The sequence below is a fragment of the Syngnathus scovelli genome, chromosome 3 (genome assembly GCF_024217435.2).
Source record: "Syngnathus scovelli strain Florida chromosome 3, RoL_Ssco_1.2, whole genome shotgun sequence".
NCBI classification, from domain to species: domain Eukaryota; kingdom Metazoa; phylum Chordata; class Actinopteri; order Syngnathiformes; family Syngnathidae; genus Syngnathus; species Syngnathus scovelli.
The window spans coordinates 12,571,583-12,592,574 of record NC_090849.1 but is presented as its reverse complement, the minus strand read 5'-3'; the positions used below and the strand labels follow the sequence as shown (position 1 = coordinate 12,592,574).

At 40.5% G+C, this 20,992-nt stretch overlaps 1 protein-coding gene across 15 annotated transcripts in view; it reads left to right on the top strand.

The window, feature by feature from the left end:
• arvcfb (ARVCF delta catenin family member b) overlaps nucleotides 1–20,992 on the top strand; it is a 143,124-nt gene that overhangs the window by 61,626 nt on the left and 60,506 nt on the right. For 10 of the 15 annotated variants that reach the window (XM_049762867.2, XM_049762869.2, XM_049762870.2 and 7 more), the window contains one exon: nucleotides 1,587–1,800. The exons of 2 other annotated variants lie outside the window; for them this stretch is intronic. In XM_049762867.2, the coding sequence (XP_049618824.1) occupies nucleotides 1,615–1,800 (186 nt within the window). In that variant the 5' untranslated portion in view covers nucleotides 1,587–1,614. Of the gene's footprint in view, nucleotides 1–1,586; nucleotides 1,801–2,179; nucleotides 2,236–8,512; nucleotides 9,429–12,542; nucleotides 17,088–20,992 lie in introns of those variants that run through there. 3 more of the 15 variants (XM_049762874.2, XM_049762877.2, XM_049762879.1) reach the window with 3 other exon arrangements.

Here is a 20,992-nt window from a genome sequence, read left to right as displayed (position 1 = left end):
ATGTGTGATATGAAATCAAGATATGTGTCTGAATGGCTGTGGGAACCCTGCATGTGTTGGATTTGCGCCTGCAGCATTGCTCGCATGTCAGAATGCATTACAGTTATGTGCATGACCATCAGGAATGACTGTCATCCATTCCGGCTATGACTGTTCATTTGCAGGAATTGCATGAATGAAGTCTTCTTCATTATCAGGTGTCCATGGAAAAACAGGGTTATTAGCGTTCTCACATTCACTCAATGAACACAGGGAAAAAATGTCTAGATGTTCTCAAGAGTTGCCTTTTCACACATGGGAGGAACTACTTGTTGTGAAGTTGTACAGGAAATCACTGACATTCTGCACAGCATGCAGGACTGTTAAATAAGGTCACATTGTTTTCAATGAAATCACAAACCACATCAATCCCGCTCTTTGGTCTTTTCTTTGGCAATTTTGACACAGTTCACGAAGGACCCCTAATTCTACATAAGTTAATGTGACTAAAATGTAGCTCATCTTTTTATTTTCTTATATTTACAGAGGAGCGATTTGGGAGGGAGTAGAAATAAATGACAATGGAGACGTCACATTATTGCCACATGTCATATTCATGTTTCAAGTGGGACTAAATTTAAGCCAAATATGAAGTCAAAGGGCAGCACGGTGAATCTGCGGGTGCGAGGGTTCACTTTTCTTTTTTTTTTTTTAATTAATCGAGGCACCACTCAGAGTGTCCTGGTATCTCCCATCCCCGATATGAATGGATTAATTAGGTCTGAAAGAACTTGACTAAGCCACACAGAGCCCTAACGTCACTAACAGGTTAGGGATGAAGATTGTTTTAGCTGTAAAGGAGCAAGACAGTGTAAAGTTAATTTAGAAATAACACATTATTAAACATGAAACATATCATGCTTTTAAGAGAGAATCTGTTAGAGTGGTGCTCACTCTAACTTATTTTTGCAACAACCACACGGGAGACAGTTAGAGTGAGCACCACTCTAACAGAATCTAAATTAAAAAATATCCTTCACATAAAGATTAGGTTTACTGTGCTTGTGTGAAAAGGCCCCAAAGTGTGTGATGTTTAATTCCCTTTATTCACAATTGGTGAATTATGTTCCGGCGATATTTCGTCAAAACCTACACTGAGTGCTATCATTTCTACCAAGGTTTGTCTTAATTAGCAAATGGGCCTCAAACTTCAGAATGCAAACACATAATTGGCACCCAGCAGAGTACCCTCATTAATGTGTCTGCTGTTCTGGGTTTTGTGAATCCAAGATGTCTCTGCACAGGCCTTGCCTTTACAGAGAGGATTTAGACTTTTCCCTTTTGGCACTGGTGTCAGAAAAGTGCAAATGAAAGAGATTAAACTAGCACAGATGCCACTTTCTGCGCTACGAATCTCTCCCACCCTGTGCTGTCAGCCATTTTAATTGTTTCTGTTTAATGTGCCATGTTGGTGCTTTTTATGCATGAGGATTAGCTAAAACCTTGTACAGGAAGTACACTCTCCAGCCTTTCTTCTGCGTCTGGGTGTCTTTATTGACCTGGTACCCCTCCTTTCCCTTCTCTCCTCTCCCGCCTTAACCTGGAAGCTCAGGACAAGTACAACTAATACAGGACATGGAGGACTATGAAGTTCGCTCAGCTGCCAGCATCTTGGCGTCAGTGAAAGAACAAGAGGCCCGTTTTGAGCAGTTAACCCGAGCCCTCGAGGAAGAGCGTCGCACTCTGCAGCTTGGGCGGGCCAATGCGCCACCCAATCCTCCCAGCAGCCAACCGTTAGCATGGCAGCAAGTGGTGATGCAGGTAAATGTGTCAGCATGCTGGACCCATCCCTCTTGTCTATTTCAACCACAACGTAACATCCCAGCCAACTACTCTAGAGCTACTTTGTCCTTCGTAACCGTCCCATCCGAGCAAGCTCATTCCATCATCACGTTAAGTCCTCATTGGTGGGAATCAATAACAATTCTGGTCAAGTTCTGGCATTTTGAGGCACCAATTTACATTGCTTCAACCCTATCCTGGATTACTTTTTTGAGGCAAACTGAGTCTGCCTCTCCCTCTTGCTTCCTTTGCCTTTTTCCACTAAGCTGCTGCTTGACATCCAATTCCATCTCCTTTCACCTTCTGGTCTTTGATATTGTCTGGTGGTGGTGGTGATTGAATGTGGCCTTTCATCCAGATATAGGAGACCTGGCCAGGGCTCCTCTGCTGACTGTATCCGCAAGTGCAGGAAATGTAAGTTGGACAAATGAGACAGCTGTAATCTTCTCAAAATGTCAACAGACACATCAGTAGATTGATTCCAGCACTTTAATTGTCTGGTGAGAGAATCTCCAACTTTGTTAATGACTTCCAGCGTGAAGAAACATAAGAACTAATTGATGAGCTATCACTTTTTTTTTTTTTTTTTTTTAGGATTCTACTAATGCATGTGTTTCTTTAACACATTTTTGTCCTTTGGACATTCCCTTTGCACATTATGAATTTTTGAACACAGCAGTTCAAACATTTTATTAAGCAGAAATCGAAAGCAATTTGTTCATGCAGCACCTGCAATGCTTAGATGCGGCATGTTTATTCACGGTAAAAGTGCAAAGGGCATTTATTATTGATAAAGTAAGACCTTCAGAAATGATTATACCAACCTTACATTTCCACTGAAGGGCCTCACACAAGTAGGAAGGAAAAGGTGAAAGAGTTAGTCTTATAATCCTATTAAAATAGTGTACTGTATGTGTATGTATACAGTAGTTGTGTTTGAAAACGAGACTGTGTACTGAAATGTTTCCAGGATTTACAGTTTGAAATGTCCTCGCATTTTCCTGCACCATCAAACGCATGCTGTCACTCAATCCTCGACGTGATCTTGGATGTAACTGGAACTGATCAGATAAATATCAATCATTTTACATCAGTTGGCCATCAGGCGTTCCCCAGTCTGTTTAGAAACCTTGGAAGGCCACACAACCTCAATGTGTGTGTTTGCGTGACTTGCATCATTCAGTTCCTGATACCAATTAATTCAGCATTTCAGCTATGCAGTTTTCCTACAGATGTTATGCGGCATGATGTTGGGAAAGTAAAAATAAAACTATGCTGCAAAGCATATCAAAGTTTATATTCAAGTCAAGGCAGGTTAGCAAATACTTGTGTATGGAAAAGTGATCGTCAAGTTGGTCACAGTGGTCTATTTTTCAGGAATGTATGAGATTCATTCTTGTCCTCGTGTCAATATAATTGTTTTATGAATCAATGCAAAGAACATGTTTATGCTGTGCCAGTCTGTGTAAAACATCAGAATGGGTCTGTCAAGCACTCCATTAGTGTCGCTTTGATGGAATCATCAAAAGGGATTCAGTGACACAGATCGAAAACAGTTTTGAATCTCCATCCATTGATAGTCCCTGCAAGCCAGCACTCATACCATGACACCCTTTCTTCATTTGACATTGCACTCGCCTTCGCAAATTGATTTTTGCCCGAAGGTGCGTCACCATCAAGGCTTTGAAAGATCAAGTGATGTATTATGGGAAGTTCTATGTGTGGAGATAGACAAGACACAGACAGCCCCATCCCTCTGAGGCTGAGGGAGAAGGTGACCTCGTTTTACCAGTCGCCTCATCTCCCATCTCATATCGCGCTCATTGATAAGAAAACACAGGATAATTCCATGCACCTTGCTTATCATAAACTGTTGGTTTCGTTTGTAAGTGTTATTGTTCAGCAGGCCCCTGGCACTACGGCGCGCTGTCATCTTGTTGTCTGAATATAGTGGGAAGTTTTCAAAGACTTTTCAGCTCTAGAAGGGAGGGAATAGTGCAGCTTTTGATCAGTGTTGCTGTCTGTGGTGAGGATGTACAGACCCCAACCCTGCCATGGCGCTGCAGCACTCAAGCAACAATCGGCCCAGTCGCCCTCCACCCACTTTCATCTCCACACAGCCCCCAGCCCCGTCTAGGCACAATGCATACAAAGGGCTGAGGGTGATATAGTGACAGAAGATCTATCCTTTTACTGGCTGGGCCTGGGAGACCTTGTACCCTCATAAATCAGCTTCCTAACAATCAGCCTTAGTTCCCCCATGCTCTCCTTTTCTATTCCTCCTCTATCTCTACCCTGTTTTCCACTCACTGTGCCATCAGGAACCTTCTCGCCCTCCATAAACACCCTAATTACCTTCGTGTGAAAGTGGCTCCTTTGTTTATTTTCTCACCTCACACTGTTCCCAAGGTCCTCCTTTACCACTTTTTTTTACCCTTACACTGCTGTTATGTGGAGTAGCTGGTCGAGAATGCCAAGAATGTCGCTGCCTGGTTTTCATGTTTTGTTACGAAACACCTACTTATGTCTCCACAATAGTTTCAAGCGTATCAAATTATCTTTGGAGGTCACGCCAAATAGATGTGAACGTGGCATTGGTTTTATTCCTTGCTAGTGGGTTGGTTTACAACTAGAGCTGCATGTTATTGGAAAAAGGCGATGTGCTAAGGCAGGTGTTGAATATTGTGATGTGGATGTTATTGCCATATTTAACATGTACTGGTACCTAAAGATTTGTAACCTTTTATTTTGTGAGCTATTTAAATTCCTCTTTTGTGAGCTTCAAACCTTCAGCCTTTAAATCAGACCACTAGAGGACTTAATCTCCGCCCTAGTCCAAGTCCCGGCCATTTGATCACAATCCAACAAAGCTTTAATTCACTAAAAGCATTAAGAATGGTATGTGGAAGCTGCTCCAATTTTCTTCACTTTAACCTTCTTCACATAGATGAACTGACGGTGTCAGTGGCTAAAATTCCTGCCGACGGGAAGTCCAAGATAGTCCAAACATACATTTAACCTTGACTCTTTGATACTCAATGCAAACTGTAGCCCATATGTTTATAATAAAGGCCTGCTCCTTCATAAGACCCGAGTGCCTCTTGTGGAATGTGACCTGTCCTCGTGTCCAGCAGGATAACCAAACAAGGCTGCGTGCTGATCTTATTATCATATAAAAAGAGAATACTGTCTGAAAACGTTCTTCTTCTAGTTTATTGCAGGTCTGAACGTGATCTTCAAAGAATATTTTCAAACAAGACTAGTGAATTTCATATATCCATTTTAATTTTTAATCACAGGCATTTAAATCATGAGTTTAATATATCCATTTTAATTTTTAACCACAGGCATTTAAATCATTGTCTACATTGTGTTGGTTTTGTGTTCCGATTTTGCAAGTTTTTGGATGATTTTTTTAATTACATTTATTGGTATTTGTCATCTTGGACTTTAACCAAATTTACCTGTCTGTTCTTCTGTCTAATCTTCCCTAGCAATAATTAAAAACTACTACAATGGGACATATGAGAGTATGTTCAGTGTTGGGCTGTTAAATTTGCACACCCACATGGGAAGACTTGGGCTTTTCAAACCACAGTTGGAAATGTGTGTTCAGAAGCCTGAAAGGTTCCCTTTGGGCTCACAAAATACTGGAGAATTAGTCAACTGTGGACTGTCTACCTCCACACTCAGATAACGAATTTACCTGAGATTAGGATGCACGTTTTCGGTGTTTGCCTTTTTTTTTCTATATGCTTGTTTTTTCCTATCATAGAAAGCCTATAATATATTCCTGCACAAATATAATTCAATCTATCAATAGTATCTTAGTATCTTTGTTAATAGTAAACTATGCAAAATTGTACATGGATGTCATTTTCATTTAATTATTTATAGTTGGGAAATTATGTCTGTCCTTACTTTGCTTAGGGAGGGGGGAACCTGTTCAAATTTGCTACACTTAGTGAAAACCTGTTGCTGAATTGTTCACAAAATTAGCTGGAAAATGAATCAACTCTAAATAATAAATACATTGAAAAGAAATGTTACATTTACTTTCCATTTCCAATTTTGCGGACCATTTGCAATACCGCCACGGACCGCTAGAGAACTGCGGACCACCGGTTGACAAGATTGATCTATAGCATATGTGTCAAACTCAAGGCCCGGGGGCCAGATACGGCCCGCCACATCATTTTAAGTGGCCCGTGAAGCCAAATTCTGCATCGACTTTACTAAAATAAAAAATTGTCTTCACTTTTTAAAAATACAAATATTGCTAGCAATTTTTATTACCATTCATCTTTTTAAACAATTTGAACCGTTTTGACTGGTCTCTGATTTTAAATTTGGTTATTCATCAGTTTGCTGTGTAGACTATCCTGTAAATAATATAAGGCGTTGACAGTCATAATGGCCCTCCAAGGAAACTATGACTACAATGCGGCCTGCGACAAAAATGAGTTTGACACCCCTGATTTATAGCGTGGTCTTTGTAATCTAAAAGGTTAATTTACAAAATGTTAATTCACATTTTAATTCAGATTTTTGCAGACATGGAATGTTTCAAATCGAAGAACAGATACACTGAAATTTTTCAACCATACTCAGAGTGTTACACTTTATTTCAGTCACTACACAATACAATATATTAGATCTGGCATTGCCTCAGGGTGGGACAGACTAGAAAAACGGACATACTGAACATCACACAGCCTGCAATTCCTCCTATTTCAGGTCACACACAACTGCACTCTTAAGTCATTTTTTTCATGCTGGAGCCAGAAGGCGTTTAAATGTTGGTGCATTTCAGAAAGGCTGAAGTAAAAGAATTTAGACTTAGCATGTGAAATGTCTCGTTTTGTATACGGGGACAGTAATGGTGTTAGGAATGTCTGGAAAAAGTGGGAACTTATCTGACTTGCCTCTTTCGCCGAGTATTTCATTCGAGCTTCATTCAGTTGAATGTCGCTGACGCTCCAACCGTTTGTTCTCTGTATAATTTGAAAAATTGAGGAATATGAATGTATGAATATAAATGTGACCAGAATATAATACCCAAACTGCGGCCCAGGGGCCATTTGCAGCCCACAGTCCATTTTCTAGCAGCCTTACGAAAAATAGCTTTTGACACGACGGTGTGGGTGTTGAAAGTGGGCGTGACTTACCATGTAGAGCTTTTCTACAAACCAAAGAACCTATTTGCGTCATGAATTATTTCAGTTTCAGTAGCTGATATGCAGAGTCACTAGTAATTTGAGGTGTTTGTCTTTGAGAAATAAATGTTATTTGAATAATCGATTGCGTTGATCAGTACGGTTGTATCCGTACTCAACTCAACTCACCCAAAGTCGGCTGCATACATACATGGAATTTTCACGTGCTTACGTTCCCCAGAAGGTGAGGATTATGACACTGCCCAGCGATTGACTGAGTGACAGCCACTTCAGGGTGTACCGTGCCTTGAACCCAAAGTCTTCAGGAGTCCAGTTCAACCATGACCCTGAACAGGATAAAGAATAGAAGAAAAAAAAGTCTCCTGTGCTCTTAACACATTTGAGTTCCAATAAAACAACGTATTATAACTTTGGGTTGAAATCGGCGATTTATTTATTTATTCATCTTTTACTTTTATGTTATGAGTTTTCCACAGTTTTCAACAGGTTTTGAATGAGTTGCTTAACATAATCAAAGGTTAAATTACTCGAATCTAATCATTCAAAGATATTTTGAAACTAAATGCATAAATGCCACTGTTTGGACGTATTGTGGCTTGTAACTAAATCTAAATGCAGTGGTGCATAAAGAGGCTGTTCTTTCATTAGGAACAATTGAATCCGCAACACTAGGGAGATGAAACAACACTGCCAGTCTAGTGGAATGCTAAACCTCAGGCATTTCCCCTCTGCTCGGGATTTCTCCTTTCTCTGTTTATTTTAAGTCCAGTCATCCCTTTCGGCCTCTCTTGACTGTCCAAACGTCTCTCAAAGTTTTTCTGTTAAGCTTTCATTGACGTTATTAGATTAACATTCCACCGTAGTCCTGGACACAGTACTTGATATTGGAGTGTGAATTCTTTCACGTATGTCCACCCCCCTCCCTGACATCCAGAGCAGTGAGGGGAACGGGACAAAGAGGTAGAGAAAAGAAGCTCCCAGTGTCCATGTGTATGTAGGGTGTAAAAATTTGCAGAGTGTGGGCTTGCCTTTGCCTCAATGGGGGCAACTTTTGTTTTGTGTCTGAGACCCCCTCCTCTTCCTCCTTTTCTCTTTGCCTCTCTCTCTATGCCAAAAAGGGGGAGGGGTCCTTAGGGTGAGAGACAGACACAGCTGTGGTGTATAGAAGGTGCTGGTCCCACCCCACCAAGGTGCCAGAGATAGACCCAAAGAAGAACCCTTGTGCAGTGAGAGAGAGAGAGAGAGAGAGAGAGAGAGAGAGAGAGAGAGAGAGAGAGAGAGAGAGAGAGAGCGAGAGAGAGAGAGAGAGAGAGAGAGAGAGAGAGAGCGAGAGAGAGAGAGAGCGAGAGAGAAGAGAGAGAGAGAGAGAGAGAGAGAGAGAGAGAGGAGAGAGAGAGAGAGAGAGAGAGAGAGAGAGAGAGAAAGAGAGAGAGAGAGAGAGAGAGAGAAAGAGAGAGAGAGAGAGAGAGAGAGAGAGAGAGAGAGAGAGAGAGAGAGGAACATTGCGATTTAGGACCCTCCTCTTCCCTTGTATTTTCTCTTATTCTTCCTTATGTGCACTTTTGTGCACACAGTTCTGCTCCGATCGCTTTTGACTTGGGTTCATTAGGAAACTAGATGTTTTAGGTGCATGTTTATCTTTCCTTCTATGTTCTCTATGTTTCATACACGTATACAGTCTACAGCGCATCATCTCTGCAAAGGAGTCTGTCTCGTACTTAAAGTTGTCAATCATTAAATACAGGGGACATCTGAACAGGTACCGGATCTAACGCCATATTTTCAAAATAAAAGTAATAAAAGCTCTTTCATAATACAGTATTTCATAAACGGATAATTGATGATGTAGGAATGAACAACAAATTACTAAAATTAACTCAAATTAATACGAGTGAAACAAACTTTATTTTGTCACAAAACTGAGCGGACTACTACAAATGCAGTGAGGAAATTTCCTTCTTAACATTTTAAGTTTGATTTATGCATAATCATGTTAATTTAACATCTACTCTACGTACATGTACATCATGTCCTGTGTACATTACACTTTATTATGTGATATTTTAATGATGTTTTTGGTATTATTGGTGATATGTGCATAGAGCAAGTCCAAGAACAGCATGCTGTGTGAGTTCTACTTTGAAAGGCTCCCCAACATTTCCGCTTCAGTCATTGCTAACGTTGTCTAACTTTATGCGGTTAGTCGAGGATGGCTGACCGCTTCTGAGCAGCTACCTCTGCGCTCTCAGAGGCTCAACTCCAAGCAATTACGCCAGGATAACTCAAGGGCACAAGCGGAGAAGAGGAAGAAAAGCAGAACTTTTCAGACTGTTGGAAATAGCCGTCAGTCATTTCAATCCCGCAGTTTTTTTTTTCCATTTTGGGGAGCGAAAGGAGGAAATTTTGACCATGCCTGCTGAAGTGAAACAGGTCCGTGTTGATGTCTGTTGTCATCGCAAGCTTCTCTCTCTTCTTCACTTCTCACCGGAGAGATATGTATTCATGAGTCTTACGCATGTTTCATTTGGAGCGTGCTATTCTCTTTTTTGTTTAATTGCTGATATACCAGATGCCATTTAGGAGTACGGCGTGGAGCGTCTGCTTGCATTGATTGACGTGTCCCGCCCCCTTACACAGGGCGGCATCAGGTGAACACAATGCAATTTAGTAAACATCTCATCCCAACTACGTGGAGTTTACTGTTGCGCTTTCGCGTGGGCGCTCTTCCAGTTTCAGGACCTCGACTTGTGGTTTTTCTTGTGGCAACATTCATGGGCTCCCTCCCAGTTAATACTACCCTAGAAAACGTTGTTGTGTGGTCATCGTGGGACAATCTGAAAGTTTGTGTGACTGAATTTGGGCCAGATTTATAGCATGGGCTGTACTGACAATTGTGTGAAAGGCATGACATTAAACCCTTTTGTTTTGTTTTTTTCTTGCATAGATACCAACGGAATGTGCTTTTGTTGGGATTTGTGGGCATTTGTGTGTACCAGGGCATGATGTGCATACATTATTGATACTTGCTGAGTTTGAAGAGCCTTTTCTCGTCAAGCTTGGCAGCTCTCTTGTAATAGAAAGACAGATTAAAAGAAAAAAGAGGCAGAAAGTGAAGGTTTGAATAAGTCCAACATCTCATCTGCCAGTGATTGGTTAAGAAAAAAAGCTTGCTGTAATAAGTTAGTTATGTCACCTAATAGCTAGTTCTATGCAATGGTTGCTATTTATACTCGCTCAGTCACTCTTTACTTTCCCACCCCTTTGGCTGTGATAACCCTGAAGGTTTGAAGTGTTACGCAAGTGCCAATGGACTCAAACCAGGTTCGTTACTCAAGGATCACCACTTGTTGGGCTCATATCTTGGATGTATGCGTGCTGGAATGCATGTCAATGACCCAAGAATATGTCTGTGCTATGTTTTTTCCTAAAATGGCTCAGAGAGATGAAGGAATGACCTTGCATCTGTGACCTCTGCAGGGCAAAGATGGTTGTCATATTTTAGGCTAGGCCGGCATCACGCCTCGGCCTTTTGAACTTCAATGGAAAATCCTCAGCTTGGAGCACCTGCTTCATAGTCACACTTAATTTGTTTGTTAGTGTTATTTAGTTTTCATTGTGGAGCAAAACATTGTGGAAAAGCAAAGGAAGCGCCCATTAGAGACTGTACAGCTTCTTAAAAATAATAGCCCAAGTCATATTTTGAGAAAAAAAAAATAAAAACAGCGCCTCAGGATGCTGGCCATCCCCTGCCAACTCCACAAACAAAAATTCATTTATTTATACTTCTGAAATTATGTTATTAAGAAATATAATGAGAGTTTGGTTTAGTATTTTGTCTTTTCTGAAAAAAATGAAAATAAATGACTTTGGCCGTTATTTTAAGGAGGAGACAATATACTGTCTTTAAGGTTTTAGTTTTTCTCCAACTCAGCCAGTTTTTATACTCAGTATTCTAGCCGGAGGTGAGATAAGGGCGGGTCTGTGGAATGTTTCTCTAAATTAGCTTTTTGCCCAATTAAAATTGGTGCATAGCCACCCAATTAGTGGGGAAACTACAGCAGACCATGTCTGAGTGTGAAAACTGTACACCCGAAGCATGTAGTGCCCCAAGGCCTCTATATTCAGATGCTGGGGTTGGAGCAACTTCTCGTCATAAAAAATAGAAAAACAGATATGTCACGGAGAGGAAATGAAAACATTATGAATAATCCAATAGTCGCCATCCTTCCAAGGTCTACCAAAAGCCTCTAAAGCAAGGAGGACCCATCTAAATATCAAAATAATTTATGGTCATCCAGCCAAGACTAAAGGGGTGCTCTTGTCTTCAGTCTGCTACTTTCCTGACAGATTTTGGGGCTCTCTGCTACATTCTTCAATTCAAATCAAAAAGTTCCATGTCTTTGCTTGGCAATGTTTTGGTGCAATGGCTCACCCTCCTTCATTCCTTTTTTCACATTTTTCCTCAGGCTTCCCCCTTTGTAGATCAATATTTGAAGACATGTAGAGCATGAGAAATTGGCTTTGTTTCGGGGTCATGCAAGAATAATGTGTGTGACTGGTAACATATGAACACATACTAGCTGAGGAGAGTGCATCAATAGAGGGGGCATCTGATGGGGGGGTGCTCTTCTTATGTTTTGAAGGTGAGTGGATGTGGTGGGTCATGTGGTGGTGGGTCATGGCAGATGGCCTCACCAGCATGCAGTATGTCGACGTTTGCCATACAAGTCCCATGGCTGTTGCATGACGACTCCTATTACATTATTTACGATGCTTTCATATATCTTATTTTGTTAAACATGCTTTTGTTAATTTGGTAGGACCCAAGGACCAGGTATTTTTATACTGAATGATCAGTATGTTTATTTTTTTTTTTTTTATAAATAGAAATGTTTAAAGTGGAAAATAGAAGCAATTCCTGTATAAGTTTGGTTCTAGCAATTATGTTTAAAATAGTTTCATCAGTACCGGATAATTAATTAGTTCAAGATCCTCATTCCCTTGACCCTGTTCAATTCGCAATTATAAAATGTTTATGTACCTAATACCCCTATCCTGCCAAAAATACTTATTAAAACCTTTAAACATTTTGATTTTGTGTGTGTGTGTGTGTGGGGGGGGGGGGGGGTGGAACAGACACAAATTTAGATCTATTGTATCATTTGCCAGTTTATACATCATCTTATACTTAGTAAAGTTTACGATTTTAAATCAGCGTCTTGGCATCAACGAAGCTTTAAATACAACCTTTATATCATGAGTATTTGATAGATAACAATTGCCTGTCTGTCGGTATTTTTTTACAAGTGTAATGTGATTTTAAGCTGCCATTGCTGCAGCTGAGTTCCGGAAGGCAGTCCCGACTTTATAATAAATATTTCAATGCAACACAACCCCACACATCTGCGCTCCAAGTGGGTTAAAACGGATACTAAGAATTATGCACAAATGTTAACTGGCAAGTAATGCACTGTGCTATAAATAGTGTACTGTTATGTCCATGCAGTGTATCACATGAACCCCCCCCATATTTTTTTTTTTTTTTTTTTTTTTTTTTGTCGATTGTGGTGGTGGGTCATAAGCAGGTGTCCATTCAACCCCCAGAGCGCCCAAAAGAGGGGGGCTCTTTTGCACCCCTCTTGTCCTTAGTCACTGCTGTCTTGACTGATGCAACCTCACGTTCGTTCCTTTCCTATGTGACCACCGTTCAAGATAATAATTCTCCCTCTCCTTTTATCATCACGTTGATGGAATCGAAGAAATCTGAGGGGCAGTATAGTGCGAAGCAGACGGAGATGGTGCCACACACCCCTGTTAGAAAACAGCATTGAGGAGACTAGCACTGCATTAATGAGATGGCAGTCTTATTATCATGCTTCAGCTGCACTTTCCCTTTGCATATTCAGATCCTTTTATTCAACATTTCGTGCAGCTGCTTGCAGGCCACGCCACGTTTTACCTTATAACACCATCACTTGTCCCTGCTAGCTTCTGATAAAGTCTTTAAGACGCAGTTGAGCTTTGTTCTCCGCGGCCATATTTGTTGAATTTGACATAGATGACATGGAGAGATGTGTCAAACCATGCACCCATCAACACAACCAAGCAAGAAGAGAAAATCAATTTTATCCCAGTGCTATTTGTTCAATGTTTGCTCTGCAGGCTTTGGACAGTAGGATTCAGTTTCCCTGACCGTGTCCAATAAACACCCGCCAAGCATTGCTGTTGGAAGCCAGCAACAAGAATCATTGTTTTGATCAGATAGATAGATTAAAAAAAAAAAGCTACAGACTCACTGAAATGAGAGGTTGCGCCATCACACTGTTACGTTTGGACCAGCCAGGATCTGACATTGATTTACCATTGCTTGGAAAAGCACTAAAACAGCTTGTAGTGACAAAATTGACTTTATTTATCATAATAATCTGTCACACAAATGGTGGTAAGATTACATAATGATATCAATTCAGTCTGATAGAAAAAAAAACTACACTTACCAGATAAATGATGTGATTTCTTTAAATGAGATCATAATTGATAAAGTGAAACAGAAATACAGGCACTATATGAACAATTAGAATTTGGCCTTTTATTCTCCTGTATTGTTACTTTTTCATTTCACCTAGCTATTAGGTCCAAAGACACAAGTCCTGACCCATGTTTGAACCAATGAACTATAAAAGATATTGCGAGCCAAGCCCTCTTGCCCAAAATCAGTAACCTCTGGCCTCATAAATGGTCTTCTGGATGAATACTGTAGAACAAAGAATCCCACATGCACTCACATATAGTCGTCTCAAATCCATTGAAAGTCTTCCCAGAAAGCAATTACAGCTGCAAAGGACAACCAACTCATATTTCCTTCTACCTTTTCACTTCTCCTAGGTGTACGTAATAGAAAGCCGTCCAGAACAATTGTGAAGTATAACCCAGTCAGTCGTTTGACTGGTTTTCCAAAAGGGAATGTGGCTAAGCACTTGTAATCACTGACAGTATTGTCTGCAAAAGTCGTTTTATTTTGCACCTGTGAACAAAGACTATACATTCAAGTCGTTTAAGAGCAGTTGGCAAAAGTTATTCTTGTCATTTCATTCTGGGATTAAGCACATATCTTTAGCTCATATATGATCCAGCCCATTTATTCTGAATCTTGGGATGCTTGGAGAGGCCCTTCGAGGGGGAGGTCAGAGTTTTTATAAAGCTTCCCTCAAGCAGAAAAAACAAATGACCTTTACTTCTCCTTTTCTTTACCGTTCAACGTACGAGGCTGTATATGTAGGGTAATGCCGGGGCCTGGGGAAGACATGGCTCCAGCCCCACTTACGTGTTTAGTCTGGGACTTTCTTTTGAAGGATTAGCCCACTTCCTGCCCCTGGAAATGGTGGGGATGTCAGGGAGAGCATCGATCTGCCATCATGGTACCATCTGTCTCTGGCTGCCTTTTAGGATTAATGAGTTGCTCTGACAGCTCTTTCGGAGGGTTCTAATAGATGCCATTCAGATTACTCTGACATGTGGCAGTGCGAGTAGTCGCGGCATGAGACAACGTCGCTGTTTTCTTTCCCACATGCACGTCATTCCACTCATACAAAGCAGAACTTACTGCACTGGTTTGATGGGCAGACACAAACATTTGAATCTGTGCTGTTTTGAACCTAGCAAGAGAAAGATGGTGCGTCAAACAGCAATAATTCTGTTTATTGCTTTCTCAGAGCTCAGTCACAAAGCATGTTTGCAGGGGTTTGCAGTGAGGACCGGCGTTTATTGACCTGCAGGCGGTTGAAGAACTCTGACGAGGTCCGGCAGCTCATTAGACTGCTGTTCCGAACCGTACAACACACAACATTGCTGGTACTGCTGATGGCTTGGGTCCAGGGAGAAAAATAAAAGAAAGTGCTATCGAGGTGGAATGAAAGTCCAAACCACTGTAAGTTGACCGACTTTGGCTCCACTACAACCTTTGCTACTCACAGCTTCTGCTGTAGCAGCTGCAGCTGCACACAAACATTATGCTAAGCAGAGGCAAGAGTTCAGCCAATACCAGGACGAGAACTCCCCAAAATGGAAAGACAAATATGCTCCTTGCATTCTTTGTGCTGCTGCCTCACCATGCAGACAACCATTTGTAGACTTTAATGGAGGCATTTAGATCTTCAGTGGTGGCTGTCATATGTCATTACATGGGATGGCACAGTCTTGTTTCTCATCTCTCTTGATATGCGCTCTTCTCATTCCCAGAGGAGCCACTTGTGAACAATGGAATGATGCACGGCTCTTTACACATTCCATGGGCTCTTTTCAGCTATCCAGTGCATCTGCACTGCATAAGTGTCTCTCACTACATAATGACAGCAGGAGGTTTATATATAAACAAGTAAAATACCATCAAACATTATTTTTTAATTTGCTTGGAATTTGTTAGAGGTGGTGAAGTGTGTCAACCTGAACCTCCAAAATGGAAGGAGAAGAGCTAGCAATCCGTTGAAGGTGCTGTACTTAAAATTCTTTTGGCCGGGATAAAGCGTGTAAAATCCCAATGTCAGCTTTTAAGCTCTTTGCACCCAGCTGCTTCAGCCAAGCAAGCTTTTAGCTTGGTCGTAGGACATTGTAACTGTGTCTGCTATTTGTAATTCTATGTTCTGCCCTTAAAGTTACCAAACGATTGGGTTAGGAATCGAGCTCAAGAATTTCAAGGATTTTTGTTCTCTACCAATACCCTCTAAATAAAAAAACAAAAGTCTGACCCAAGATTTTGGATACAGGTTCCTTGTTGATGCAATTCTTCTCAAAACCTTGCATGTGTGAAAGCAAAAAGCAGGCCAACATTTACTGTGAATACACTTATTGCTATCTTTCTGTCCAAGAAAGAAAACCTCGCAATGGCCTCTGAAATAACTTTAAACCGACAAGACTGGATTTGCAGAAAAATGCACATTGGCAAGCCGCAAAGCTTTCGGGAAAATATCCTCTGGGACAGATGAGACATAACTGGAACTTTTAGTGAAGTCACATCAGCTTCGAGTTTCCAAATGCAAAAAATGAAGCCTCCAAAGAAAAGTACACCTGTGAAACACGGAGGAAAGTGTTCTTGGGCTGCTTTGTGACGTCTGGAAGTGGATGTCTTGAGTTTGAACAGGCCACAATGATATCTGTAGATTATCAACTACAGGTCAGGGGTCTTCAGCTCAAAACACAGAATAATAGCTCAGATCAAAGCTGGGGTGACCTTCTATGAGCTCTAATCTAAATCCTTTTGAACAACTGTTAAAGGTCTTTGAAACATGCAGTCTGGCGTGGGCCAAATGTGTAATGACACTTGCACAAGATCATTAATTTTGTTGCACACAAAAAAACAATTCCGATTTTCACACAAGGGTGTATAACAATTTTGTAGCCGTTTCAGTTTCCATTCTTTCAGTCTCCTGTTTTCAGAATGTTTGCCACAGTTTTCAGTTTTGTTAATATGGTTGCTAATGTTTCTTGATTTATTATTAGTATTGAAGATTCCTTATTGAGAATTTGCCTGCAGGTAAACATTTACTTTTGTATCTCTGCAGTGGTGCACATTTACCATTAACAATAGGGTAAATGTGTTTGCCGTATGCTTTGTTCGCTAAGACACATTTCCTGCATATTCTAAAAAATACACAACAATACTTTCTTTGAAATATGTTTATCGCTGACTGGACTGGGAGTTTTTTTTTTTTTTTTTTTTTATCAGAGGGATGGCCTTCAAAGGGAAAGCTATTTTGTCCATTGCCACATTGTGGTGTGAAAATTACTGCGGGCCTGTGCAGAGAGAGTGATCTGGAACCACAGTGCCAAAGCATAATCACAATTGCGCAGGCATCAGGACTGGCATGATGTCTACAGCCTTGTGACTCTGGACTGTCACTGCCCCACGCTACCATTGTGTTGCCTTTGATTCAATCACGTCTGTTCATCAAGCTAATTTACTTTGCTTAGAAACGCTCCTGCCTCTCCACTCCGGCTTGTCTCCGTGCTTTGGATACTGTTTCCCCCTGTTTGAATTCACTAAACGGTGGCTGTCTCACTGTTTCACTCAGTGGATCGATCGATCATTTCAAAGTGAGTTGTGGGTGTGCTGTGTTATGTATACATGTTTTCGATTGTTGGATGTGAGTTGTTGGTTTGAATAGTTTGATTGTGTTTTAACTTTGTCAGTGGCGGAAGTGTAGTTTTGTACAAATGCGGTTCTGAATGGGTCAACCATGAAAATACCTTAAATACTGCAGCCTCCACTGAGTAAAGTGTGAGAAAGGAAGGGAAAGAAAAATATGCCATTGGCGAAGCATCATACTAAATAAACACATCTGTGTTCCTTATGGACATGAAAAGGAAGATTTATATCCACGCTTACTGGATTTACCGCTCCCGTAGTGAGTTGTTCAGGAATATCTGTCTCCACTGTGTATACTGTACGTAAAAGTTGAATGTTCGTTGTTGATTAGTTTTCGGTGATATCCTGTGCTGTCGTTGCTCCAGTCTATTGAAGTGCCATCTTTGGAATGTGAGTCTGGATTTAGAGTATTGATTTTGGGGAGTCTCCAAGCATTTTTCATAAAGTCGAAATCCTTCCACTGCAACACCGCTTCTGTATTGAGTACACATTTTTTAATCATACAGTTTCCCTTGAGGATCACATTAACATTGACATAGGGTTGCCTATATTTTTGACTACCTCTAGAATGTGCCTGATGTAGAACAGAGTCAGTCAAGAATAATGTTTATTTTCTCTTATCCTATAGCATGAGCAAGCAGGTTATCGTTGATGGTCTATTACAGGGGTGCCAAACTCATTTTTTTTCACGGGCCGCGTTGTAGTCATAGCTTCTTTCGGAGGGCCATTATGACTGTCAACCCAAATAAATGTATGAGCACCTCACATTATATACAATAAAGGCTATAAAACAACTCGTTTTCAAATCAGACGAGTGAAAACTGGTCAAATATTAAAAAAAAAAAAGATATTATTAAAAGTGAAGACAATTTGCAATTCTAGTAATGACACACAAATCTGATGTACAATTTGTCTTCGCGGGCCACATAAAATGATGTGGCGGGCCGTATCTGGCCCCGGGGCCTTGAGTTTGACACCTGCGGTCTATTACATTAGTTTTGGAATCCTGTAGATGGTGTTTCGGGTTCATGTCTATTGAGTCTGTTTTGGTTTGTGCTGCCAAGTTGGTCACTAAAGTGGTGTGATGAAATATGACAGTCATGCCATTCAAGCTGTTGCAGAGTAATTTCTCAGAAGCTGTGACACTTCATTCAACCACTATGTCGATCAATGAATCTGTTTTGTCACCACAGATGCCTCAGTTGGTTGTCCAGTGCAGGCGGTCCATTGTGCATGTCCCTACACTCTAGAAGCTGACTCTGTAAACATGATCATGCGCACTAATCCTCTTTGGTATTGTTGAGCATTTACACAGGTGAATGATCCCGCATAGATTGCAGTCATAGTGGAGGCTTTCCTGGAAAAGTCCAGAAATTAGAAGAACAGACACATTTATTGCTCATTCATCGGTTTCATTGTGGACTGATTTGCTAATGCCTCTGTGATTGCATTGAATGTCCAAGGGCTGACTCATTGTGTGTTTTCCCACAAGTGCATAAAAGCTATTTGTGTAACTGGAACTACCGGGGCCCAATACCTCCAATGAGTCATGATCCTCATGATAGTGGTCCCTCCTGCCTCTTTCTACACTTTGTTTAATAGTCCAGGAGGTGCCGTTGCATCATTTGATGAGCAGACGGGAAACCATTCAGAGAACTGCTGGAGAACAAGGACTTCAAGCACTAGAATCGTGGCAAGGAAGCAAGTAATAGAACCCAATTGAGGAAATGTGAACACCTTGCCATCCTATAGTATGTTGCTGAGAATTCCACAGCTTTTCACTCAAATTTCTACAACATGTTGGAAGTTTGAAGCCTGTGTTTAGCAGCAAAAATAGCAATACAGTATGTGTATCACATGGCTGTGATAAAAGTTTGTACATATTTTTGCCCACTAATTCAGGGGTGTCAAACTCAATTTTTTCGCGGGCCGCATTGTAGTCATAGCTTCTTTCGGAGGGCCATTATGACTATCAACCCAAATAAATGTATGAGCACCTCATATTATATACAGTAAAAGCTACAAAACAAACTGACAAATAACTCATTTTCAAATCAGACGAGTAAAAACTGGTCAAATATTTAAAAAAAAAGATATTAAAAGTGAAGACAATTTGCAATTCTAGTAATGACACACAAATTTGATGCTCAATTTGTCTTCGCGGGCCACATAAAATGATGTGGCGGGCCGTATCTGGCCCCTGGGCCTTGAGTTTGACACCTGTGCACTAATGGGATATTGAAAAATATATGTACTGTACCAGGCGGACAATAAATGCCCATATGTAAGAAAAAAAATTCAAGGAAAATGCAAATGGTTAAAAATGATAGATAATTGGCACCAGATATTTAGAGGCGATCGATTCAATGCCTTGAGAACTTGTTGATCCTTATGAAGTTCACGGGGATTTTGGACCACTGCACATGTGGGTTTTTACAGGTGTTCAGTAAATGGTGATTGTGTGTTACTTGAAAAATATATATAAATTAAAAAAATGTTGGATATATGCACACATGAAATTGGACACCTCAACCTGCAGTGTAAATCCAGCCAAGCTCTTTGAGGTTCAAACTTGTGGGCTTCTTGTAATAATAACTATGTGACATCAAGTTACAGTATGGGTCACATGCAAGTATAATCATCTCCCCCATTTTGCACAGAATAAGCCATTTAGATTCCTTCAAACGCTTCTCTTGCTGGATTCATAATCTGGAACAGCTTTTATACTTTTTAATACATTCTAAAGATTTAGCCGGTGTCTTCACATATCACCCTTTAGTGATCTGTTTTCTCTGCTTCACTGCCTTGGAAAAGTTGTTTGACCATTTTCAGATGTTTTTTTGTTTCTTGCTCAGGCCAGTGGACTTAATAGGCTTTGGTCTATGGAGTCCACTGCAGCCCCCACCCCCTCCATTGTGCCGTTTTTCAGAGGCCTCATTGGGGCTGACAACAATAGGCTTGATATGAAATATACTGGCGTATTCTAGTGAGCAGTTCATCTGTTTTTGGCAGTTTAGTGGTTTGATTAGAAACAATGATTCTATTTACAAAAAAAACACAACCTCAATGCTTTCAGAGACTCCAAAGTAGGATCGAGTGTTCAATTTGTTTGCGTATGGTGCCTGCCTAGAATCCACCTAACCTGTTTGGCACAAAATGCACATGGCTTGGCCTTGTTTTCATTGTCTGAGACAGAAAGTCAGCATCATGAATTTGGGGTCCCTACAGAGATGCAAATTAGATATGAAACAACATTGCAATTTGTATTATTATTTTTTTTTTTTTGCTGAAGCCACTATTTGTTGAAAGAATGCATTGCTCCACTTCTCTCAGGTGGTTGCTGCCATAACATTTGCAGATGTTCTCAGTCATTACCGCAACATCTGGGATGTAAATGTACATATCTTTTTTATGAAGTGTAAAATGAAAGTTTTTGAAAAGAAACATTTTTTAATCATATACACATTAATGCTATGATTAACTTGGCCTGACCAATAAATTTTTAGGCTGTGTTTTGCACCAATACATTATTTTTTTTGTTTTAGTCAGACTGTGACGTTATTTTTTTTTTACTTCTACTAGTTTCAACATCATCTACTGTCTTAAAAAGTCTTCTTAGTCTGACTTCATGTGGCGATACGTTCGCGTACATAGTCAAATTCTTGTCTTCCTTGATATTCAGTGAACATAAACATGCTCAGTCACACTGTATTGTAGGTCGCTTGTTGCCAGAGGTACCACCGCTCAACTGTTCCATATGGCGAGAGCTTGCATGTTTTATTTTTATCCAAATAACCGATTATTCTGTTTCTTACCATTTCACGAGAAAGTAAGATTACATTCATTTGATTGG